The 19183-nt window shown below is 39.8% G+C and overlaps 1 protein-coding gene across 1 annotated transcript in view; it reads right to left on the bottom strand.

Annotated features, from left to right (window-relative positions):
* The window catches only part of RP1 (RP1 axonemal microtubule associated), a 217928-nt gene that overhangs the window by 26387 nt on the left and 172358 nt on the right, over positions 1 to 19183 (bottom strand). The window contains exons 44-48 of the mRNA XM_048508545.1: positions 18818 to 18969; positions 7842 to 8094; positions 5474 to 5712; positions 4528 to 4648; positions 3497 to 3645 (exon numbers count right to left, since the gene is read on the bottom strand). Of these exons, the coding sequence (XP_048364502.1) occupies positions 3497 to 3645; positions 4528 to 4648; positions 5474 to 5712; positions 7842 to 8094; positions 18818 to 18969 (914 nt within the window). The remainder of the gene's footprint in view (positions 1 to 3496; positions 3646 to 4527; positions 4649 to 5473; positions 5713 to 7841; positions 8095 to 18817; positions 18970 to 19183) is intronic.

Genomic DNA, 19183 nt, shown 5'->3' with positions numbered 1-19183 from the left:
TAAAATGAAGACACATTCTGAAGTGCAAAGGGCATAACCATTGCAATGAAGTACATCCCCATCACGTACGTAATGAAGAACATAATGGAATAGCATGTTGATGGCACCTTCATATCTGCCAATAAACTCCATGCAGATGCTGACACACCTCCTTGATGTCATCTTGTCACTGTTTATATGACGAACGCAAGGGAGGGAACACAGTCCACTAATGCTAAAGGGTGGACTATGATGTGAACAGTAGAAACCCTTAAGACAAACACACTCTGGGGAGCTTGGAAGAAATTGTGCAAATGGTTTGGTGCTGAATGCATATATAATCATCATATAATCATATAATAGTCAAGCCAGCCAAAATTTTAGACTACTGATAACCCCACCCGCAATACAGTGTACTCAACCACATCTTTGCATAGCAAGTTCCACCCAAACACTTACTGATTGGTCCCCACCCTGGGACATGGACAATATACCCCACTAAACTTTTCCTTCTCACTAGACACAGTGTGAAACAGACTTTTCTCTGTGATACACCTCTGAAGATGCCAGCCACAGATGCAGGCGAAACATTAGGAAAAAGATCTACCAGACCACAGCCACACAGCCTGGAAAACTCACCACAACCAGTTGAATCCGGACGTGAAAGCCTTCAACAATGCTTAGGATTCTTTTGCCCAACAACAGAAACAAATGAAAACACTCAACTATGAAAATAACGTATTGATATAATTTAAAGTTGTAATAGAATTACATAGTCACCTCTCTAATAGCATCAAACTGAGAAAAGTGCCTGCTTCATACAGCCTTCAGGTAGATGTTTTCTGGTGCACAAAAACTGTATCTTATTAATTGTAAACATTGTTTTGTCTTTATAAGCATGCCCATATCAGCAGATATGAACATAGCATACCTTTTCAATAGTCTGCCGTAAATGTTCTTAACCTAGAGATGATTTACTACAGTGTGTAGCATGTGAAAGATTATAATTAATTTCAAGAAAGTGGTGATTAATTCGTGAGCATATGGTATAGGAATTGTAAAATATTTGGTTCAAGTGAATAATTACCCCATTAATGACAATTAATTAATACAGTATTCAGATTAAAAACAACAGAATTAACCCGTTAAAATGGTTATGCCATCTATCTATCTATTTGTTTGTTTGGGATATTTCTATGCCACTGCCTCAGATTAAAACCACATTATAATATTTTAAAAAACCAAGCAATTAAGAAAAAACCGTTAATAACAAGCCATTGGACATAAGCAGCATGCAAACTATCCGAAAACAGGACTAGATCATTAAAAGCTTATAAGATAAAAATGTTAATTAAAAGCCTGGGTATGAAGATATGTTTTGGTATGGTGCCTGAAAGAAAGTAAATTAGGCACTAGGCAAGCCTCTCAAGGGGAAGGGGCATTCCAAAGATAAAGTGCCACAACAGAAAATGCCACAGAAACCTCTGGTACCCCCACAACATTAATGCCCCAAGGCCAACCTGCAATCTTCCAATGTCAACTTCTGGAATCAGTTGGTTAGTATCCTATTTCCAGCTCAGCCAGCCTTTCTAGAAGGATATCATAGTAAACAGTTTTGAAAGTCACTGAAAGGTCCAGGAGAACCAACATGGATGCAAGGATGCTCTCTTCCATCACCTCCTAGCAACATTCATCACAGGGCATCCAAGGACATTTCCATTGCAAAACCAAGTCTGAATCCAGGTTGAAATGGGTTGAGCCAATGCATCTCCTCCAAGACCTCTACAACCTGATGGAACATCTAGCCCAAGCATGCAATACTAGCCTCTGGGCAGACACGTACCTTCCAGAGGGACATGTATGGTCACATGTCACCCAGGTTCAGGCCTTCCAGTCACGTGGGGGGGGGGGGGCGCAGAATCGCCACCCACATGGTAGCAGCAACTGCAACCTGCGGTGTGATGCCCGGCAGCTCCCTCCATGCCGGGGCTGTGCTTGCTGGCTTTGGGCCTGCCACGGGCTTGCTGACAGCCGCAGTTCCTGCAGCCTTCACAGAGAGAGCCGTAGGGCACTGGCCAGGTCTTTACACCCAACAGCTCCCTTCATGCTGGGGCCGCAGTTGTCAGCAGCAGCAGCAGCTGTGGCTGCTAGCAGGCTCGCAGCAGGCCCGAAGCCAGCGAGCGTGGCCCTCCGCTGTACTCAAGGACCCAGATGGCACCCAGCGGCTCTCTCTGTGAAGGCAGCAGAAACTACAGCCAAAATGCCCTTTACTTGGCCTAGCCTTTCCCACCCCCCAGGCCGCACCAACCAGGCAGGGGAGGTGGGGGGGGGGACCAGGTCTTGCCACTGGGTGCCATTTTCTGTCAGTACGCCCCTGCCCCTGGGTCATAATTGTTTAGGTCAGAAGTCCCCAACAAGGTGCCTGGGAGCACCATGGCACCTGCCAACACCTTTCCTGACACTTGCCAAGTGTTTGTAGGAAGTGGGAAGGGTCAGCAAAAACCTAGCAAGGTTTTTGATTGGCTTTGCAGATTTTAAATTTAATTTTTATCCCACCCTATCACAACTGAAGTCCAGTTCAGGGTTTAAATGTTGTTTTGGAAGCAGTTTCTACCATATGACCAGGATCTGCACTGTGTTGCTGAAGTTAAGCTGTAGCAATTGTCTCCGCTAGCAGCCGTTTTATGGCAGCCATTTTGTTGCCATGCCTATCGAGGGCCATAAAACAATAAAACGCTAATATAAACATTAAAAGATAAGGCTGAAAGCAATTACTTAAGATTATCCCGGAGCTCAGCGTGACTCAGAAGTTAACACGCCGCCATGTTGGAGCCCCAGTCTAAGTCAAATTAACGCCATGCCTATCATGCCATGTTAGATTTTCAAAGTTACGTACAAGTTACAAAATGTTGGAGGCCCCAGATTTAGGTCATTTGGCTCCAGGGGTGCATTCTTCAGGAGGGGTCTCACTAGAACCTCTTTCAAGGCAGTCAGAGAGGCATTTATATTTCCCGGACCCAGTCAACCAGTACAGCATGATATTATTAATTGTTAGGCGCAAGGGGCATGACTGGACATAGGGGCTGTACACTCTGAAGCACCCTGCCACCTTCATCAGGCTCTTCCACCTAATAGTCATCCATTCAACTAGATTGACTGAGTGTTAGACTGTAGTCTCCTGCAGCCTTCAGATTAGGAGTCCAGACAGGAACCTATCAGAATTGCTTTACCAATAGCATGGCCAATTGGCCATGCTGACAGAGGCTGATGGGAATTGTAGTTCCTGAACATCTGGAGAGCCGCAGGTTCCCTACCCCTGGACTAGACTGTGCTCCAATAACAACTTGAAACTGAGCCTGTCCAGCTGTGGTTTCTAAGTTGTCATAGATGCCATTTTTAAAATTTAAAGCTCAAGAGAATACAAGTTTTGTACTGTTCTCCAAAACAGGCAATAATTAAGTAACCAAATGCATTGTGACATCATTACAAGCAAACAAGGAATCTTTCAGTGGCTTACCTTCCCCTTAGTGAAAATGTCCTCTCCATTTTTAGTTAATTTTCTCTTGCCTGTGTCTCCCATAGATCCTCTCAAAGTGACATACACATCAGCATCTGTTCCTGAATCTGGGGATGAGTGTGTTGAGATGTGCAGGACAAAACGTTTCACTGAAGAAAAAAATACTAAATTTCAATCAATTAGACAAGCATAATATTTCCAGTTCTAGGATGTAAGTTGCCAAGACAGTTTTGCTTGCTCAGGCACTGATAGACTCTCAGAATTTCATTCTTATACCTTTGGAATCATTTCATCTGATCACTGAGGTCACAAATTATGCATTCTTCCCTCAATGTAGGTCTGTTATAGAGCCCTCATGTGCTCTGTGAATTCATTCAGAAGCAAAACAAAGGCCAAAAATTGACTGGCCCGGCAATTTTCAGCGTCATGACTCCAAAGATGGATGCCCCTCTCTCTCTCTCTCTGTGTGTGTGTGTGTGTGTGCACACAGACAAAAAAAAGGTACTGACTGCAAATGTGGGGGCATATTAAAGGACTCTCTAGTAAAAAAATTAGCTAGCACACCTTGTTCTTCTGATTTGTAAGACATCTCAATCATCATTGGGGACTATATATAATCCTATCTGCTTGTTACCTCTTCATTTTCCCTTTTCTTAAATTACCATTGCTTGTTGGTGATAAGACTTAGTGTTGCAGAGGTTAGTGTCAGACAAGCATTAATCCAAAAATGGGTTTGTAATCAACAACCAATTGAGTATTGACTACACTGTTCTACAGAAATGAGAATTTTAGCAAAATAGTGTTGGTCCACATACTTCCCTGCCTCCTATTGTTTGGCAGGAGCCAGAGCAGGCAATATGGAGCAGGTACCTGTCTATGTGGCCTGTACAGCTCTGTGAAGTGCCATGTATGCTGACACTACTATAATATCAATCATAAATCAATAATAATCATTCCCTCTAAAATAACATAACTATAAACACACTGTGATTTTGACAGATTCAATAAGAGTTTTGAAGCAAATATCAAACCTGTTAACCAGCTGCAGCCATCTATGAGAACTGGAAATTCAGCCATTGTGTACTGTTCTGAAAAATCTCGGAAACAAGGGAAATCTAAAATTTCTTTACTTTTTTGGTGCTGGAGCTTCACCTGTGTATGGGGAGGGATAAGATGTACACATCTGGATCAACTCAAGGTTCATGCTGCAGAGTTTTCCTATCAATATCTAGTAAAGGTCTTCAGGAAGTTTCCTAATATCTATGGCGAGCTCACTAGTGGGGCATAAACATAATAGTCCTTCTAGTGGCTGATGGTTAAACTATTCTGAAGATAGGAACTGGCCTCTCCCTCATTAATTTTCGTAATGTTTTATAAACTAATGGCCATAGTGATACATTCTGGACCAAAGGACTGGACTGATGGACTTGAGCAGCTTTTCACCTTGCTGTAGCCCCTTGCACATGGCTTTTGCTCATGGGGTCTCAAAGAGACCCCTTCTTCTGCTAGTAAAAACTATTGGCACAATCCAATGTACTGTATTTTCAAGTTAATTATATTTTGTGCAAAGGCATATTGTTAGTCCTCTTCCTCCCTTAGAATAGGAAAATGGACTGCTCCACTGGGTCTAAAAGAAAGCTTCTAATAGATGCCATATTTGACAGTCATCAACATAAATACCTGCCATGTTTTTGTGTAATCCATGTTAAAAAACACAAAAAATAAGCTAATAGTCATGCTTAAGGGAATTCCAAAAATTAATTACATGCTGTGCAAATCAGTATTTTCTATTGCCTGTCCTTAACCTCCTGCCAACAACTTCATTAACACTCTTTCCACAACATAGTATATAAACCCAAATAAATATATGTTTTAGACACACAAACATATTATTAACTAACCTGCTGGGTGAATTCCAACACTGTTGTATAAAAAACAACTTTTGAAAGGAATCACAACTGCCTAATTGGGCTTTACCTCACTGCAATGCCAGGTGTCCCCACCTATGTCCTCTATTTCCAAACGAACTTTGCAGATCATGCCAAACTTCTTCTCTAGCTCCAGTGATGCCTGATGTGCTTCACCCCTCTTCAGCAGTCCTTTGGGAATGCAGACTGAGGCAGATGTGCCTTTGCCATCACAAACTGACAGGATCAGCTTTGGGTTTACATCATTGCTTGAAATATCCCTGGCTGTAATAGTGACATCCCAAGTTCCTGAAAAAGTAAATCAATGTTGTTGTTGTTTTAAATGGACTTCAATGTTATAAAACTTACCATGTATAGAAAAATAGCAGTATTATCAAAGACCAGACTGACAGGGGTAGCCACAGTTGCTGTTTCTCTCTCTCTGCTCTTGCATCTTCCCTTCTCAGACTTGTTTGGCCTAGAAAAGAGGTCTTCCTCTACTCTCTTCCCAAACTTGGAACTGGCTGCAGAATCCTTGCAATTTATAAAATTTGTGGGAGGGGTGTGCTGCTGTTGTTGCTGAGTCCCACATTCACTTTTCAAACAACTGCAGTTTATTCTATGTGGTTCTTAAGCTAAGCAAGTTTGCTCCTCCCCCGTTATATAGTATTATGTAAATTATTTTACAGTATTTTGTTTGTTCACTCTCAAAATAACCCTATGGAGTAGGGAACTTATGAGTCTTGTTTTACAGCTAGAGAGTCTCTAGATACATGATTCAGAGACAGGAATTATCTTGCCCAAGAGTAATTCTTCTGTGTTAGCGAATGAGTTTATTTCAGAATTCCCAGACGGTGTTATAGGATAGTATCAGACTAGAAATGAGGAGATCTGGGCTCAAATGTCCACATAGCCATGAAGCTCATTGGATGACTGACAGTGCAATAATATGTAAACCTTCACAGATGCATCATGGAATTGCATGTGAAAGAATCTCTCTCAGTCTAATATACCATACAGGGTTGCTTTAAAGACAAAGTGGGGATGTCTTTTTTTGTTAAAAGACATTTTAAAGATGTCTTTGTCTTGTTTTAAAGACAAAGTGGAGGATTCTGCTTCTTGGCGGAAAGGTGGAGAAAATGTGATAGAGAGATTTTAATCTGATTCTGTATCCGCTGGACTAAATGATATTGAAGGTATGTAACTGAATTTTGGTGGTTACGAATTTATGGTAAAATATGCAATGTAAATGGACCTTTTAATTAAAGAATAATCCCTAATCCTCTGAAAAATGTATCTACTCATCCAGAAGGGAGAAAGGGTGACTTCTTCCATCTCCCTTTTGCTGCAGCACCCCCTGAAATGTTCTGCACATTCCCCAATTCATAAAATAGCATTGGAGAGAGGCACAGAGGGCTTCTGGGGAAAGCAAAGCCGATACAAATAACTTCTGAGAACTCTGTTCATGGAACCACAGTCAAAATTTTCCAGTACCAGAATTTAAGTTTCGTGCCTTCTCTCTCCTACTGAAGACTATATCTCCATGAAATGCGGCTCCTGGGGAACAGGAGACATTTAGGAATGGCATCCAGGGGTCTGCAGCAAGAAGGAGAATCAGGGGAAACTGACAATTTGATCAGGATCCAGCACTATGTGTGTGAGACATCAGTGGAGAAATATGATACCGCCAACATATATACTACTGTTTTCAGTAAAACTTCTTTATCAGTGTTGAATATAAAACTTGCAAATAACATTCATATTATTTTAAATTATCAAAAATAATGTGCCAGCTACAACATAGCAGATTTGTTTCACTGGAGGATTATTCAGAAAAATCTGTACAATGATATGATCTGTTAAAGTGTATGCCTTAAAACTAACAGAAAAACTGCACAAAATATTGCATTTTATTCTTACAAACAAAACCAGGTTTGCCATCAATTGAATATATCATCTATTTTGTAATGCTTTCTGTCCTTACATTATGAAAATGAATATGCACATTTCAGTCCACCTCAATTTAAATGTGAGTGATGGAGTAGGGGCTAACAAAAACACTAAAGGAACAGATGATGTATATCAGAAATAGCTTCAAATGCAAGAGCCTTCTGCTCTGTAGTTCTTGGTGCTTGGATAAATCAACTATTTTCTTTTCGTTTTTCCCCCTACCACATGCAGTCTCCAAATCTCATTTTAAAATGTAGCTTATGCTTCTAATCTCTGTATCTTTGTGTGTGCTAATATATTTTTTCTTTAAACATATTATTGCACTTTACAAAGCATCAGGGGGATAGAGTTTGCATGACAGACAGTATTCATGATAAAACGATATTATATTTGATTTTTTTTAGTCTCAGTGGACCCAACCAGGAAAGATAATGATAAAATATATCAAAAATAGAGCTTGAATGGGTTTTGTTGATTTTGCATCTCACCATGAACATTTCCTGTCAGCCTCTCTTTTCTGATTTTCCCAAGAAGTTGCAGTTCTTGCTTCATCTTTCCATCACCAATTCCACTGTCCAGCCATTGTTGACAGGAGAACACATAGGGGCCATCACTTTTCTCTTTTTCTTGTATAGTGATCCGATTGAGGTACCAGCCAGCTCCATAACCAAATTGATTGTGTTCTACAAGCAGTTTGCTTAACATCCCTAAATCTATTGCCTGGACAGTGAATATATTTACCTTTGGGGAAAAATAAATAAAGAGTCAACGTCCATGGTATGATAAACATAATTATAAACATTGCTCTGCTAGGCAAATAGATTTTCCTGTTCATTTCTTCTGTCTGCTGTTAGCTTAATGAAGAAAAGGATGAATGGTTTCTTACAGTAGCCTTATGAAGAGTTATGCCTTTCTTAGCCGCTTGACTTCAATGGATTTAGAAAGGTGTAACTCTGTTCACTATTATGTATTAGAGCCTATTACAATGTTGATTGAGGTATTAGAATGTTGATCATCTTCCAGTGAAAGACAGCAAATAGAAGCACTGTTGTATAAGAATCTAAAATCAAAGTTGTGTTTGTTTATTTGATAGTTATTCCATCAAATTATTCTAACAGTAATGTTTTCTAACAGTGCTCAAGAAAGACTTTTACTAGTGATAATAAACAAACACTTTTACAGGAGGAGAACAGAAGCTTAAAAATGTTCTACACAAGCCTAGTGAGTGCACAGCTGACATAGGATCTCTCAGCAACATTTCCCTCCTACAAACTGTTATCAGCATCTTTCAAATTGTAATCTGGAGAATAATGGGATTTTTTTGAGGACCAAAACAACTTGCTCTGTACTACGCAGTTTGCTTTACAATATGCAGTACTGCAGAGAAGTTTGTGAAATGGTCTAGAGCAGTGGTGGCAAACCTTTGGCACTCCAGATGTTATGGACTACAATTCCCATCAGCCCCTGCCAGTATGGCCAATTGACCATGCTGGCAGGGCTGATGGGAATTGTAGTCCATAACATCTGGAGTGCCAAAGGTTCGCCAACACGGGTCTAGAGTATAGCTGAATTCACACATATCCATAGTGAGATCTAGCCAGGACCTTCCATAGTGGCATCTTCACCTCATCTTTTTTTTTAGCATGTTGACCAAAAATGAATACATGGAAAGCGTTTGAAAACCTCTGATCAAACTAATGTGAAACCTGCAGCTCTTCTATTCCATTAAAGGGAAAGGGCAATATAATAATGTGCCAGTATTTATTTTGGTTTACTTGATTTCCTATCCTTCAGAATATGTTTCCAAGAGTATTGATGACAACACAAGCATAAGTCAATTACCCACCTGTGGTATCCTTCACAGAGCATACATTCCCTTTGGGTAGGTTCTCAGTTACACACAGTTAGTTCCCTCTCCTGAAATCACAGTGCCTCTGATCAGTTTCTGATTTCAGAAACTGCAACTTTGCCTTAACAGGAAAGGTGATTCAAGCAAAGGTGGGCAAAGCTTCTTTCAAGTTTTCCAGCTCCTCCCTGCTTTCCCCTGCCCACAACAGCTTTTCCATGTTGGCCTTTTTGGCCTCCAAGACCCTTTTGCTGCTTCACCAGAAACCTGAAAAGAACTTTGGACAGGTGTCTTTTCACTCCATTTAAAGCCTTACTTCCTCCTCCCTTCTTCTGTTTCTTACCAGTGGGACTACATGGATAACTAGAAATGGGGGGACAGAAGGGTCAAAAACACTTGACACCCTGCAGAATTCTCAAACAGTCAGCAGATTCACAGTTTATTCCATGGACTTGCTAGTACTTGTCTCAGTGTGTCACGGAGCAAAGCATAGGCATCTGCAGCCATGATACTTCACAGTGGGAGACAGTGGGAGACTTTCCCCTGCACACCAAAAATTGCAGGGAGACTCCACTGCGAAGCACACATCCCACAGAAATAGTAAGTACACAAAACGTCAGTTTTTTATTCGTACTTCAAAATCAAGGCTGAAATCATACGCAAAGAAAGAAATCCACTAAATTATAAGGTACTTATTTCATATAGACTTCCAATTTCTTCTTCACCGAATGTTAAACCTTCAGCACTCAGTCATTAAGCATCAAAATTTAAAGGAAATTATTAATTAACTTTTCTCTATTGGATCTTAATTTAACAATGCTTAACCTTCAAAATCTCTAGTTATCAATGTATTGTTTTCCGTTTTATCTAGATATTCTAAAGTGCTTTCATTTATCCATGAACTTAATTAAGTTCTTTTCTTTTAGTAGCAAAGTTAACTGGGCCATCTTGACCAACTCTAGTATCTACACCCACCAATTGCAGGAATAAATGGAATTTTTCATTTCGAAAAGGCCAATGTCAACCTATTGTGCTGAGATCAAGTAAGGTTCATGTTACTCAGAGGAGAAAAGCTCCATTGGGGGCTGATGAACACGTTAAAATACAACTATAGCTGAACAGAGCAGTTGAATTGAAACAACCAATTAACTTGGACAAGTGCAGTATGTCTCAGGTTGCACTATTTTTTCATGTGAAGGGTTGCCAGTATGCACTACAGCCATCCTTGTTTTTAATGCTAAATGATTGTCCCAACTATTTTATGGGATTCCCATTTGGACTAGGCCTGTCTGTTAACTGAGATACTATTATCCAACTGAACAGTTATGAAACATACTTATTTGTAGCTTAGGAAGATGTTCATTCAGTCGCTGACCTGCTTGGAGAAAAGAACCATTGTATCTAGCAGCTGTAAAGTAAAATGGACCCATTGAAGGGAGGACAGCTATTTCCCGCTTTCCGTCTGAAAATAGTTTGGCCACAATACGCTTCCTGAAGGTTTGGCTCTTACACATCAATTCGGAGTTACCAGCCGTCCCTAGTTGTAAGGTAAACTGAACAAACCTCCATGAGTCCCCTGAGATATCTGATTCCCCAGGTAAAGGCAGATACTGGGTGCCCCAGGTACATGTGGAAATGGTCTGACTCTCAGATTTAAGGATTAGCCGTTTTAGGAGAGAAGCCAACAGAAGTGCTTTGACCAGCAATACTGATAATCTGCCAAGATATGACAGACAGCTGGATTCCTTTGTCCAAGTAAAGATATCTAAGATATCTAAGACAATACTCCCTTTTAGCTTCTCTACAAAGCCCTAATGAGCACATGCGCCTTGATTTATTTACTGTAAGCTAAGCTCAATGCTGTTAGCCTTGACACATGGAAACTGTTATGAAGTTATATGATTCCTGTATACTTGGAAACACTTGCCCATATATAGAACAAGGGGTTGGATGAAGGGGAGGGAGAGAGGTTGGATGTTATAGAAACACCTGCAATAATCTATTATTAAAAGTGCATGCAAGCTCAGATCAAGCGTCTCTGAATCCATACGTTTCGGATACCCAAATGGTCACTTATATTCTGGTTTGCTAGCTTTAATAAATACTCTCACTGATCAAGAAACAGCCACCCAGTTCGCTTATTGATTCAGTGTTGAGCAGCTGTGCCTCATGGACAGGAGGTAACATTTCAAACAATGTGTTAAACAAATTCAGATGAAGTTTTAGTTCTAGGTTTTAGTGACATGTTTAGGAGGTCTCAAACCATGTAAGCTATGAAGCCATGTGTTTGAAGACAGAGCAGAGACTTTTAGGGATCAGATCTTGGTTCCTAATCCTGAAAGTCTGGGTATGCCTACATTATATGGCAGAATCCCCTAATTATGTGCCACACAGTGTATTGACATCCCTTTCAATTCTCTCCTTATGGTAAGAAGAATCTTAAAACTTTAGATAATTGAAATAGAAAATTCTGCTCTTTAGCAAAGAGGACATGCTCTCCCTGGAGTTTGGTATCCTACATGATCATAGGATCCAAGTATCCCATTTTTCATATGTGTAGACCAATCCAGTGGGGAGGGAGCCAAAATGACCACAGGAGGTGGTGCAGGCTTGTGTAGTCGTGTTTGCCCTCCTAGCCAGCACAAGTGGCAATTACACTGGCCAGAAATAGGGAGGTCAAAAAGGGAGGCAAGCGGGTGCTGTGGAGCTCAATGGCACCCAATCGACTTCCAGCTGCTACTAACATGGAGGCCAATGAGCTGCAGACATTCTGGGGGCATTCCTGGAGGTGAAGCCGATGCTAATCAGCTTCCATGGGGTTTTGGCCATGGGAACACTGGCAGGGTGGTGATGGGCTGTTGAGCCCTATGGCTGTGGTTATTCAGTTTTTCTTTGCCTCTCTGTACCAGTTTTTCATTGCCTCTCTGTACCATCTGGAAGCCCTCTAGAAATATGCGACAGCAGCACTGTCCCTGGCCCCCCCAGGGTCTGGATTGAGTTGTTAATTATGTGGAGCATTTAGGGTCACAAGATTTAATGCTTCCCCATCAATTATTTTTGGAATTTTGCAAATGTACCCTATGAAAGATTCTTTTCTTACAGGCTCAGAAATCCTTAATTGGGATTTTAGAGAGAATTTCATAAAATGTGCAAAACTGATTTGTATGTCACAGACAACACAAATTTAGCTAATGCACGTGAGATACAGAAAAGAACAAGACTGCTCAGAATCTCTTCTCTTGTTTCTATTAGTTCTGAAAGTACTGAACAGACATAAGACTTGATGAGAAGATTTAGGATATAAAAATTAGGAAAGAATCTTAAAAATTAAGAGCATTTGCTGGCAATCTGGCATTTATCATAGAAAATCCAAAAAAGTGAAGGAATTTGGTGCATTAATAGTTTTTAAAATGATTAAACAGAAAACAGAGGTTTTAATAAAGAATATGAATATACAAGATCAAATGGAGTTGATGAGTAAAACAGGTTTTAAAGTTGAAAAAAGTGAAATATGTGGATATTATGTTGTCAAATATGATCTGTATATTATTTAAAAATAATTATGTTAAAACATGGAATGAAGTTAAAAAAAAGATTTGCCAACATAGAATAAACTCCTGTTATACTTGTTGGGGTAATTTCTGTGATTAATATTAATGTACTATCAAAAATGGTTTTTTTTTTCAAGCAATTCCAGAGTGTTTCAAAACAATACAGTGTTGGCAAATGATATTCCATTTAAACAATGGCAGAAGAATATATCAAACTTGGTCTAATAAAAGAAAAAATCTCAGATTAAATATAAAATATTGCAAGATGCAAAAAAAAAAGAGGAGGTCTACATTTACCTAATGTGAAATTATATATTACAGCTTGATGCATGGTTTGGCTGAAAGAATGAATTTTGCTGAGAAACAGAAGACATGACATGATTTGACACATGAATGGTATGCCTATTTATGTTAATAAATACATTAATAATCATTATATTGGGTGTGCAATTCTGAGAATATGGAACAAGTTTCTACTTAGACTATGTCAAAAATTGTCAAGGTAGTTCTCACCACAAGAAGCATTATGTAGATATTATATTTGAAACAGGTGGATAACATATTGTGACATTTTAGATTTTTTTCACAGAGAATGAAAAAAGAAATCAAGAGATCAATTATTAGATCTTGAAGAGTAATATCAAAATTTAATCAGAGTTTTTTTCTTTTAGGTCTTATGTGCAGACAGCTTGAAAAAATGGAAATTTGTTTTTATATATGACATCAGCAGCAAGAACAGGGGCAGAGTGAGGGGGAACTGTGCCCAAGACGCATGTGTGCCCCATGCCCCTGCCACACCCTTGCCCACCCTGGAAAGCCCCTGGAGTGCCCCAGCCATGCTGTCACACAGGCATGCGCCTGGGGTGTCGCATGCTCCTCACCCCATTGACGCTACGCCACTGAGCAAGAATATTATATGTGCAAAAATAGGAAACTTAATGTACACCTACAACAGAAGAATGGCTTGTGAAGTTGTTGGAACTTGATTGATGGAGATAGCTAAACTTATTTCAATTTAGAGAAAATTATTGAAATTCATTAATAATTAGAAGTCTTTGATAGACTCTTGGCATAAAACAGAAAAAATGAATTGAAGTCTGAAGCTTATTAGCAATAATAAAGAATTAATTTTACAATTGTAACTAGAGAGCAAGTAGTAAACTTTTATGTGCATTCATATTTGGTGCAGATTAAATTGGGAGCCCTCACTTTCTCTCTTATGTGTACTTTGATGTTACTCTCTTCTTTCATTTGGTCGATTTTTAAATGTACTTAAGATCTTAATAATAAAGAAGTTCAGTTCCAAGAACTCCTGAATCTACACCCCTTGTTTTGTTTTATTGTGTCCTCTGTGTTGAACGGCAGGATTCTTTAATCGGTCCCCTTCTACACAACTTTCATGGATATTCTGATGAGATGCTTGTTTTACACCTTCTGTGGGATCAGTGCCCTTATACTAGCAGTTCAGTAGCCAAGTATGTTTTAATATGCTATGAGCATTTGGGAGCATAAGGTTAAATCCTCGGAAGGATTACTCTTCCCTTTGTTATGCTAAAATTGTTTTTTTTGTTCTTCCTTTTGCTATGTTTATAATTTATGCCAATGAAGGATACAACTATAGTTTTCAGTAAACAACAATGTGTTAGCAACTGCAAAGTTTTATGCTACTATGAATAAATTATGTTAGAGAATGAACGTGTACCCATCTGAGAAATAAATATAGCCGAGTGGGTGGAAGTGTAGGCAAATGTGGGTAGCATTAAGACGACCAGATGGATGGCAAAAAAAAAAGAAGCTATAATTTTAGTTGTTGACAGCTAATATACCATCAGATCACATATAAAAAAAGAAATAAAAAGTATGTGTGTTTAAAAGTTTTTTTTAATCAGGTTATCAAATCTATCCTTTAATGAAGATAGGAAAAGTGACATCAACCATATCTTTTGTACTGGAAAAATAGAATTCCTGACATTTTTACTTCCATGTATTTACGATCTTACAAAACAGTTACCATGGCAAAATACAGTGCATAATGGTAAGTATAAAAGGCTCCAAATAGGCGAAGTATTGTAAATAGCTTTTGCAACACTGTACCATTTTTATTGTTTTAAAATTTCAAATCAAGTTGTAGCACCACAGTTTATGCAATTCTTAACAACAGCCTCTACCAGAAATATTCCTCTTTCTTTCTGTTAGCAGTTGTGAACATGAGCTCTATCATTAATCCCATTCTGTATGACAATAAATTACAGTCCTCAGAAAACCGTGGACAAAATCACCCTATTGTTATCAATGAATTCTCTTCAAGGCACATTCAATTACATAGTCCTTCATGGTTTGCCCAAATTTATTTTTGTCCTGTGTTATTTCTCATTTTGTATGAAGGCAGATATACTTCATTGGAAGCATAACTGATGAAAACCAAAACTGTTTCATTTAAATTGGTTTGCCTGATTTAGATTCTGTTTTAGCTAGGGAAAATGACAATTTCCCACTCATTTAACCCATTATACCAGTGAGAGCTGTTAGCTAGAAAGATGATTACTTAAGCCATGTAAACTAACTTTAGTCACTGTGCTACAATTGAATTGCTTCATCTTCTTTTTTCATAACAATTGACAGTACAGAGTTACCCTCACTGAATCCCATGCAGGCATATTTGGGCCCTGTAGTTAAAGATGCTTAGAATTCAAAGGGATTCCATGGCTGTCCAACTCTTGCAAGTACCAGGATGCTCACTTGAATACCCCACTATAAATTTCCAAGGTAGGAAATTGTACAATTTCTATGGACAAGCCTACTGCGTAATTCAGCAGTTCTTGTAGTGAGCAAATGTTTCCTGAGTACCAACTTGAATCTGCTCTTCAGCTTGAATGCATGACTTCTTGTTGGTTCTTAAGTGCCCAAGAACCAGATCACTACTGATCCACGGGCTGACATCACATCAAAATGCTTACTAGTCAGACTTTGCTTATGAGACGGTTTGCTACTGTCTTCCCCAGCTATCAACACTTTGGCACCAACAAACTGGGTAGTCATTTTACAGACCTCAGAAGGATGGAAGGCCAAGTCAACCTTGAGCCAGCTGTCTGAAACAAACTTCCATAGGGAAGAAATTCAGGTCATGAGCAGAGCTTTGATGGCAGTATTGCAGCTGACCCTGCTACAATTACACAGCTAGTAACATCTTCTGGCATCCAAAGTACATATGGCATTTTGATGCTTAAACAGAGTAAACCAGAGAACACACATTTCTCTTTGTGTTGTACGTGACATTTTAGCTAAAGCACCCTAAAGTGGCATTTGTATCTGTGATGGACTGTAGAGAAAAGTGTGTATATTGAAGTGCAAATCTGCAGGAGCCATGTCTATATGATGAACAGCTGTACTTTTTTTTTTAAGTAACAGCTGTACTTTTTTAATTCCAAGTTGGAATTTCCTCATTTGATCATATTTTCCATAGAGATTTGCAATTTTTTATAACCTTCAGATTAGGTGCTGGACTGATTGTCATCATCATTATGAACTAAATCCAGACTTCTATGCATATCTGTGGTCACTATAGCCATAATTCACCCGCACAGCTATTGTTCAGTATTATTTTTATTTCAGCAGGTGTTGTATGGAGTTAGTGTACAAAACTAATTAAATGAACTGGAGATGTGCTGTATAAGTACTTCATGGACTGATCCAACTGTAAGTTTGCCTTTCATATGCTTGATATTTATTTTCTATATCTATTTCTTAACAGCAGCGATGTGCATAGTAAACACTCAGTAGACATAAGAATTTTTTCATCCAGAGCCCAAGCAGTATTCCCTAAAATAGCTTAGGCAGTATTCCCTAAATGCCACTGCTATGATCTTTTCCGCTAAACTCAACTGTTTCAAAGAGTGTTTTTGATCAAACATATCAGAATATTTTCTAAATGAACAATTCACTCTTTGTTGGCCATAAAGCCTTTTGAAATGTGTTTGGCTTTTGAAGAGGTTGTGATATAGAAATTTCACAGTTGTGGGATGTGAACAACAGGAGCCTTTGCAGTTTGTGTGAACCCGAAGTGGAATATCACTGGGAGGGAGATTGTAAACATGTCTCAAGGGATACTGTAAACATGTCTGAGAAAGACCCTGACAGTGCAATCCAAAAGAGGGGGTATTTCCAAAAGCACTGAAGCAGCAGCATGACCCTTATGCCAGTCTAAATGCCACTTATGCCAGCATCAAACGCTGATGAAGGAGAACTTATGCCGGTGCTAGGGAGTTGTGCAGCAGCATGATAACTGGGTGCACCAGTGCTCCTCCAGTGCAAAAGCTCACAGTGATATTTGAAGGGGGTGTTCCCGGGGGTGGAGCAAGTTGGTTTCCTGAGTCTTTTAGATTTAGTAACACTCCCATTCACTAGTGCACAATTACACCAGAACAATTGATGCCACAGTCCATTATTCTACATAGACTACTTACACAGGGAAAGGGGCAATCTCTCTTTTTTATTGCTAGCTGCGGCATAGCAAGCTTCATAGAAGGTGATGTAGTAGGGCTGTCTCCAGCTGCACAACTACTCTCCCTCAGGAATGCACTGTGAGTCTGCACATTTGCAACACTATTATCCCCAAAAAGGTGTTTTGTCTAAACAGCCAGATACCTCTCTCCTGACATCTTCTCTTTATTCCCCCTTTACCTGAATTCCAAGTCTTGGATTATTGAATGAAGGCAAAAGTAGATGGGACACAATTGGGCAATCCAAATGAGGTGGATGACGTTACATTGGAAATTGTGGAAAGGTTGTACTGGTGCCTGTGGCACCAATACTATGCAAAATGGCACTGACATCCGAGCAGAAGGGCTTATCCTGGCAGCGGGGCATTGTGGAGTAGGAACTAGGAGTAGGAACTAGGAACTAGGAAGTTGTGCCAGTATTCCGAGTTTATTCCAGGGGCAGAGCCAACTTTAGTCAGTTCCCAGAGGACTTTCAGCCCAGGAATGCATCCTCCGCTGGTAGCTGACATACACCACCAAAAGTGTGGCATAAGTTAGTCTTCCTTCTGGGATTCTTCAGGTGAACAACATTTAAAAAAATGCTCCCCTCTTCTTGGGCCACCTGAAACCCCACTGAAGGTAGTGCACATATGCAGCACCATCCCCAACTGGTGCTCTGCCTTCTCCTTTGGATTGGGCTGTTAAGATTTAATGGGAGGTTTATGATCAGGATCTTTGGTAGTGTTTTTCTTTCCCACCCACTAATTAGCAGCCATAAGTTTTAAAGTTCAGAGATATGACACTTGTGGAATAAAGGTGTGTAACCCTTTGTATGTAACCCTCTGTATGTAATCCTTTGTTCTTGTGCTCTCATGGGCGGATTCCACACGAGTCAACTTCACTGGTGTGGGCCCGGTAAAAACACCAGTTGGGGGAGGGACTTCCCACAGCTGCTGCCTCCGAATCGAGGCAGCACAGCTGTTTTCACCCCCAACTGGTGTTTTTGTGAATCGCTCAATGAACAAGTCTTTTGAAAAGCAGCGATGTGCACCTGGTGCCGATCGAACTGCCTCAGGTGTACATCACTGCTTTTCACGGTGCTGCTTTTTAAAAAACTTACCCCTCTTCCCTACATAGGTCCATTGGGCTGGGAGGATACACCTCCTGCCCTCCAACCCGCAGGCATTGCCAGGGCCATAGGGGCATGTCCCTGCTGTTGTCTGCAGCCTTTCCCAAAGAGCTCTATAGGACAACTGTAATGGAACTCTCTGTCACATCTAGTTTAACAAACAGAATTCTTCTCCTAGTTTCAGTATTAAGTTAATTTGTCAGCAACGTTTAACGGTAGCTTTATTTGCTTGTTTTAGAAGTGGCACCTGCTATTTTTTCTTCTGCAAATCATGCACACATCTGAAGTGCAACATCACACTTCTGCGTTTCTCATGCTTTTGCATAACAATTCCAGAAAAATGAGAACTGGAGGCTGCTGACATGTTTATTTTAATCAAACTGCTGAGTTGTGGCTCCTTCCATTTTATATTTACAGGGAAAGACAGGAGGACTTAAAAACATTCAGATTTCATTCTTACCTGACCCTTTCCAAAATGTGTACATGACTCTGAATTTTTTAGTCTTCTTTGGGAAGAGTCTCCCTTTTCTCCAAATATTGTCATAAAGATGTCTGCATCTGTTTCTGATGCTGGTAATGCTCCTGTGTAGACTCTGATTGAATAAGTAACTTCTGTGAGGGAACAGCAAAGAAAAAATGTAACAGAGAAGCTTCCACCTAGCAGAGAATAAGTATGAAAATGTGAAAGATTAAATAGACTTTAATATATATATTGTCTTTCATGATCTGATAGATCTGTGGTGGCGAACCTTTGGCACTCCAGATGTTATGGACTACAATTCCCATCAGCCCCTTCCAGCATGGCCAATTGGCCATGCTGGCAGGG

The sequence above is a fragment of the Sphaerodactylus townsendi genome, linkage group LG09, assembly GCF_021028975.2.
Source record: "Sphaerodactylus townsendi isolate TG3544 linkage group LG09, MPM_Stown_v2.3, whole genome shotgun sequence".
Taxonomy (NCBI): Eukaryota; Metazoa; Chordata; class Lepidosauria; order Squamata; family Sphaerodactylidae; genus Sphaerodactylus; species Sphaerodactylus townsendi.
This window is presented reverse-complemented; position numbering and strand designations above follow the sequence as displayed.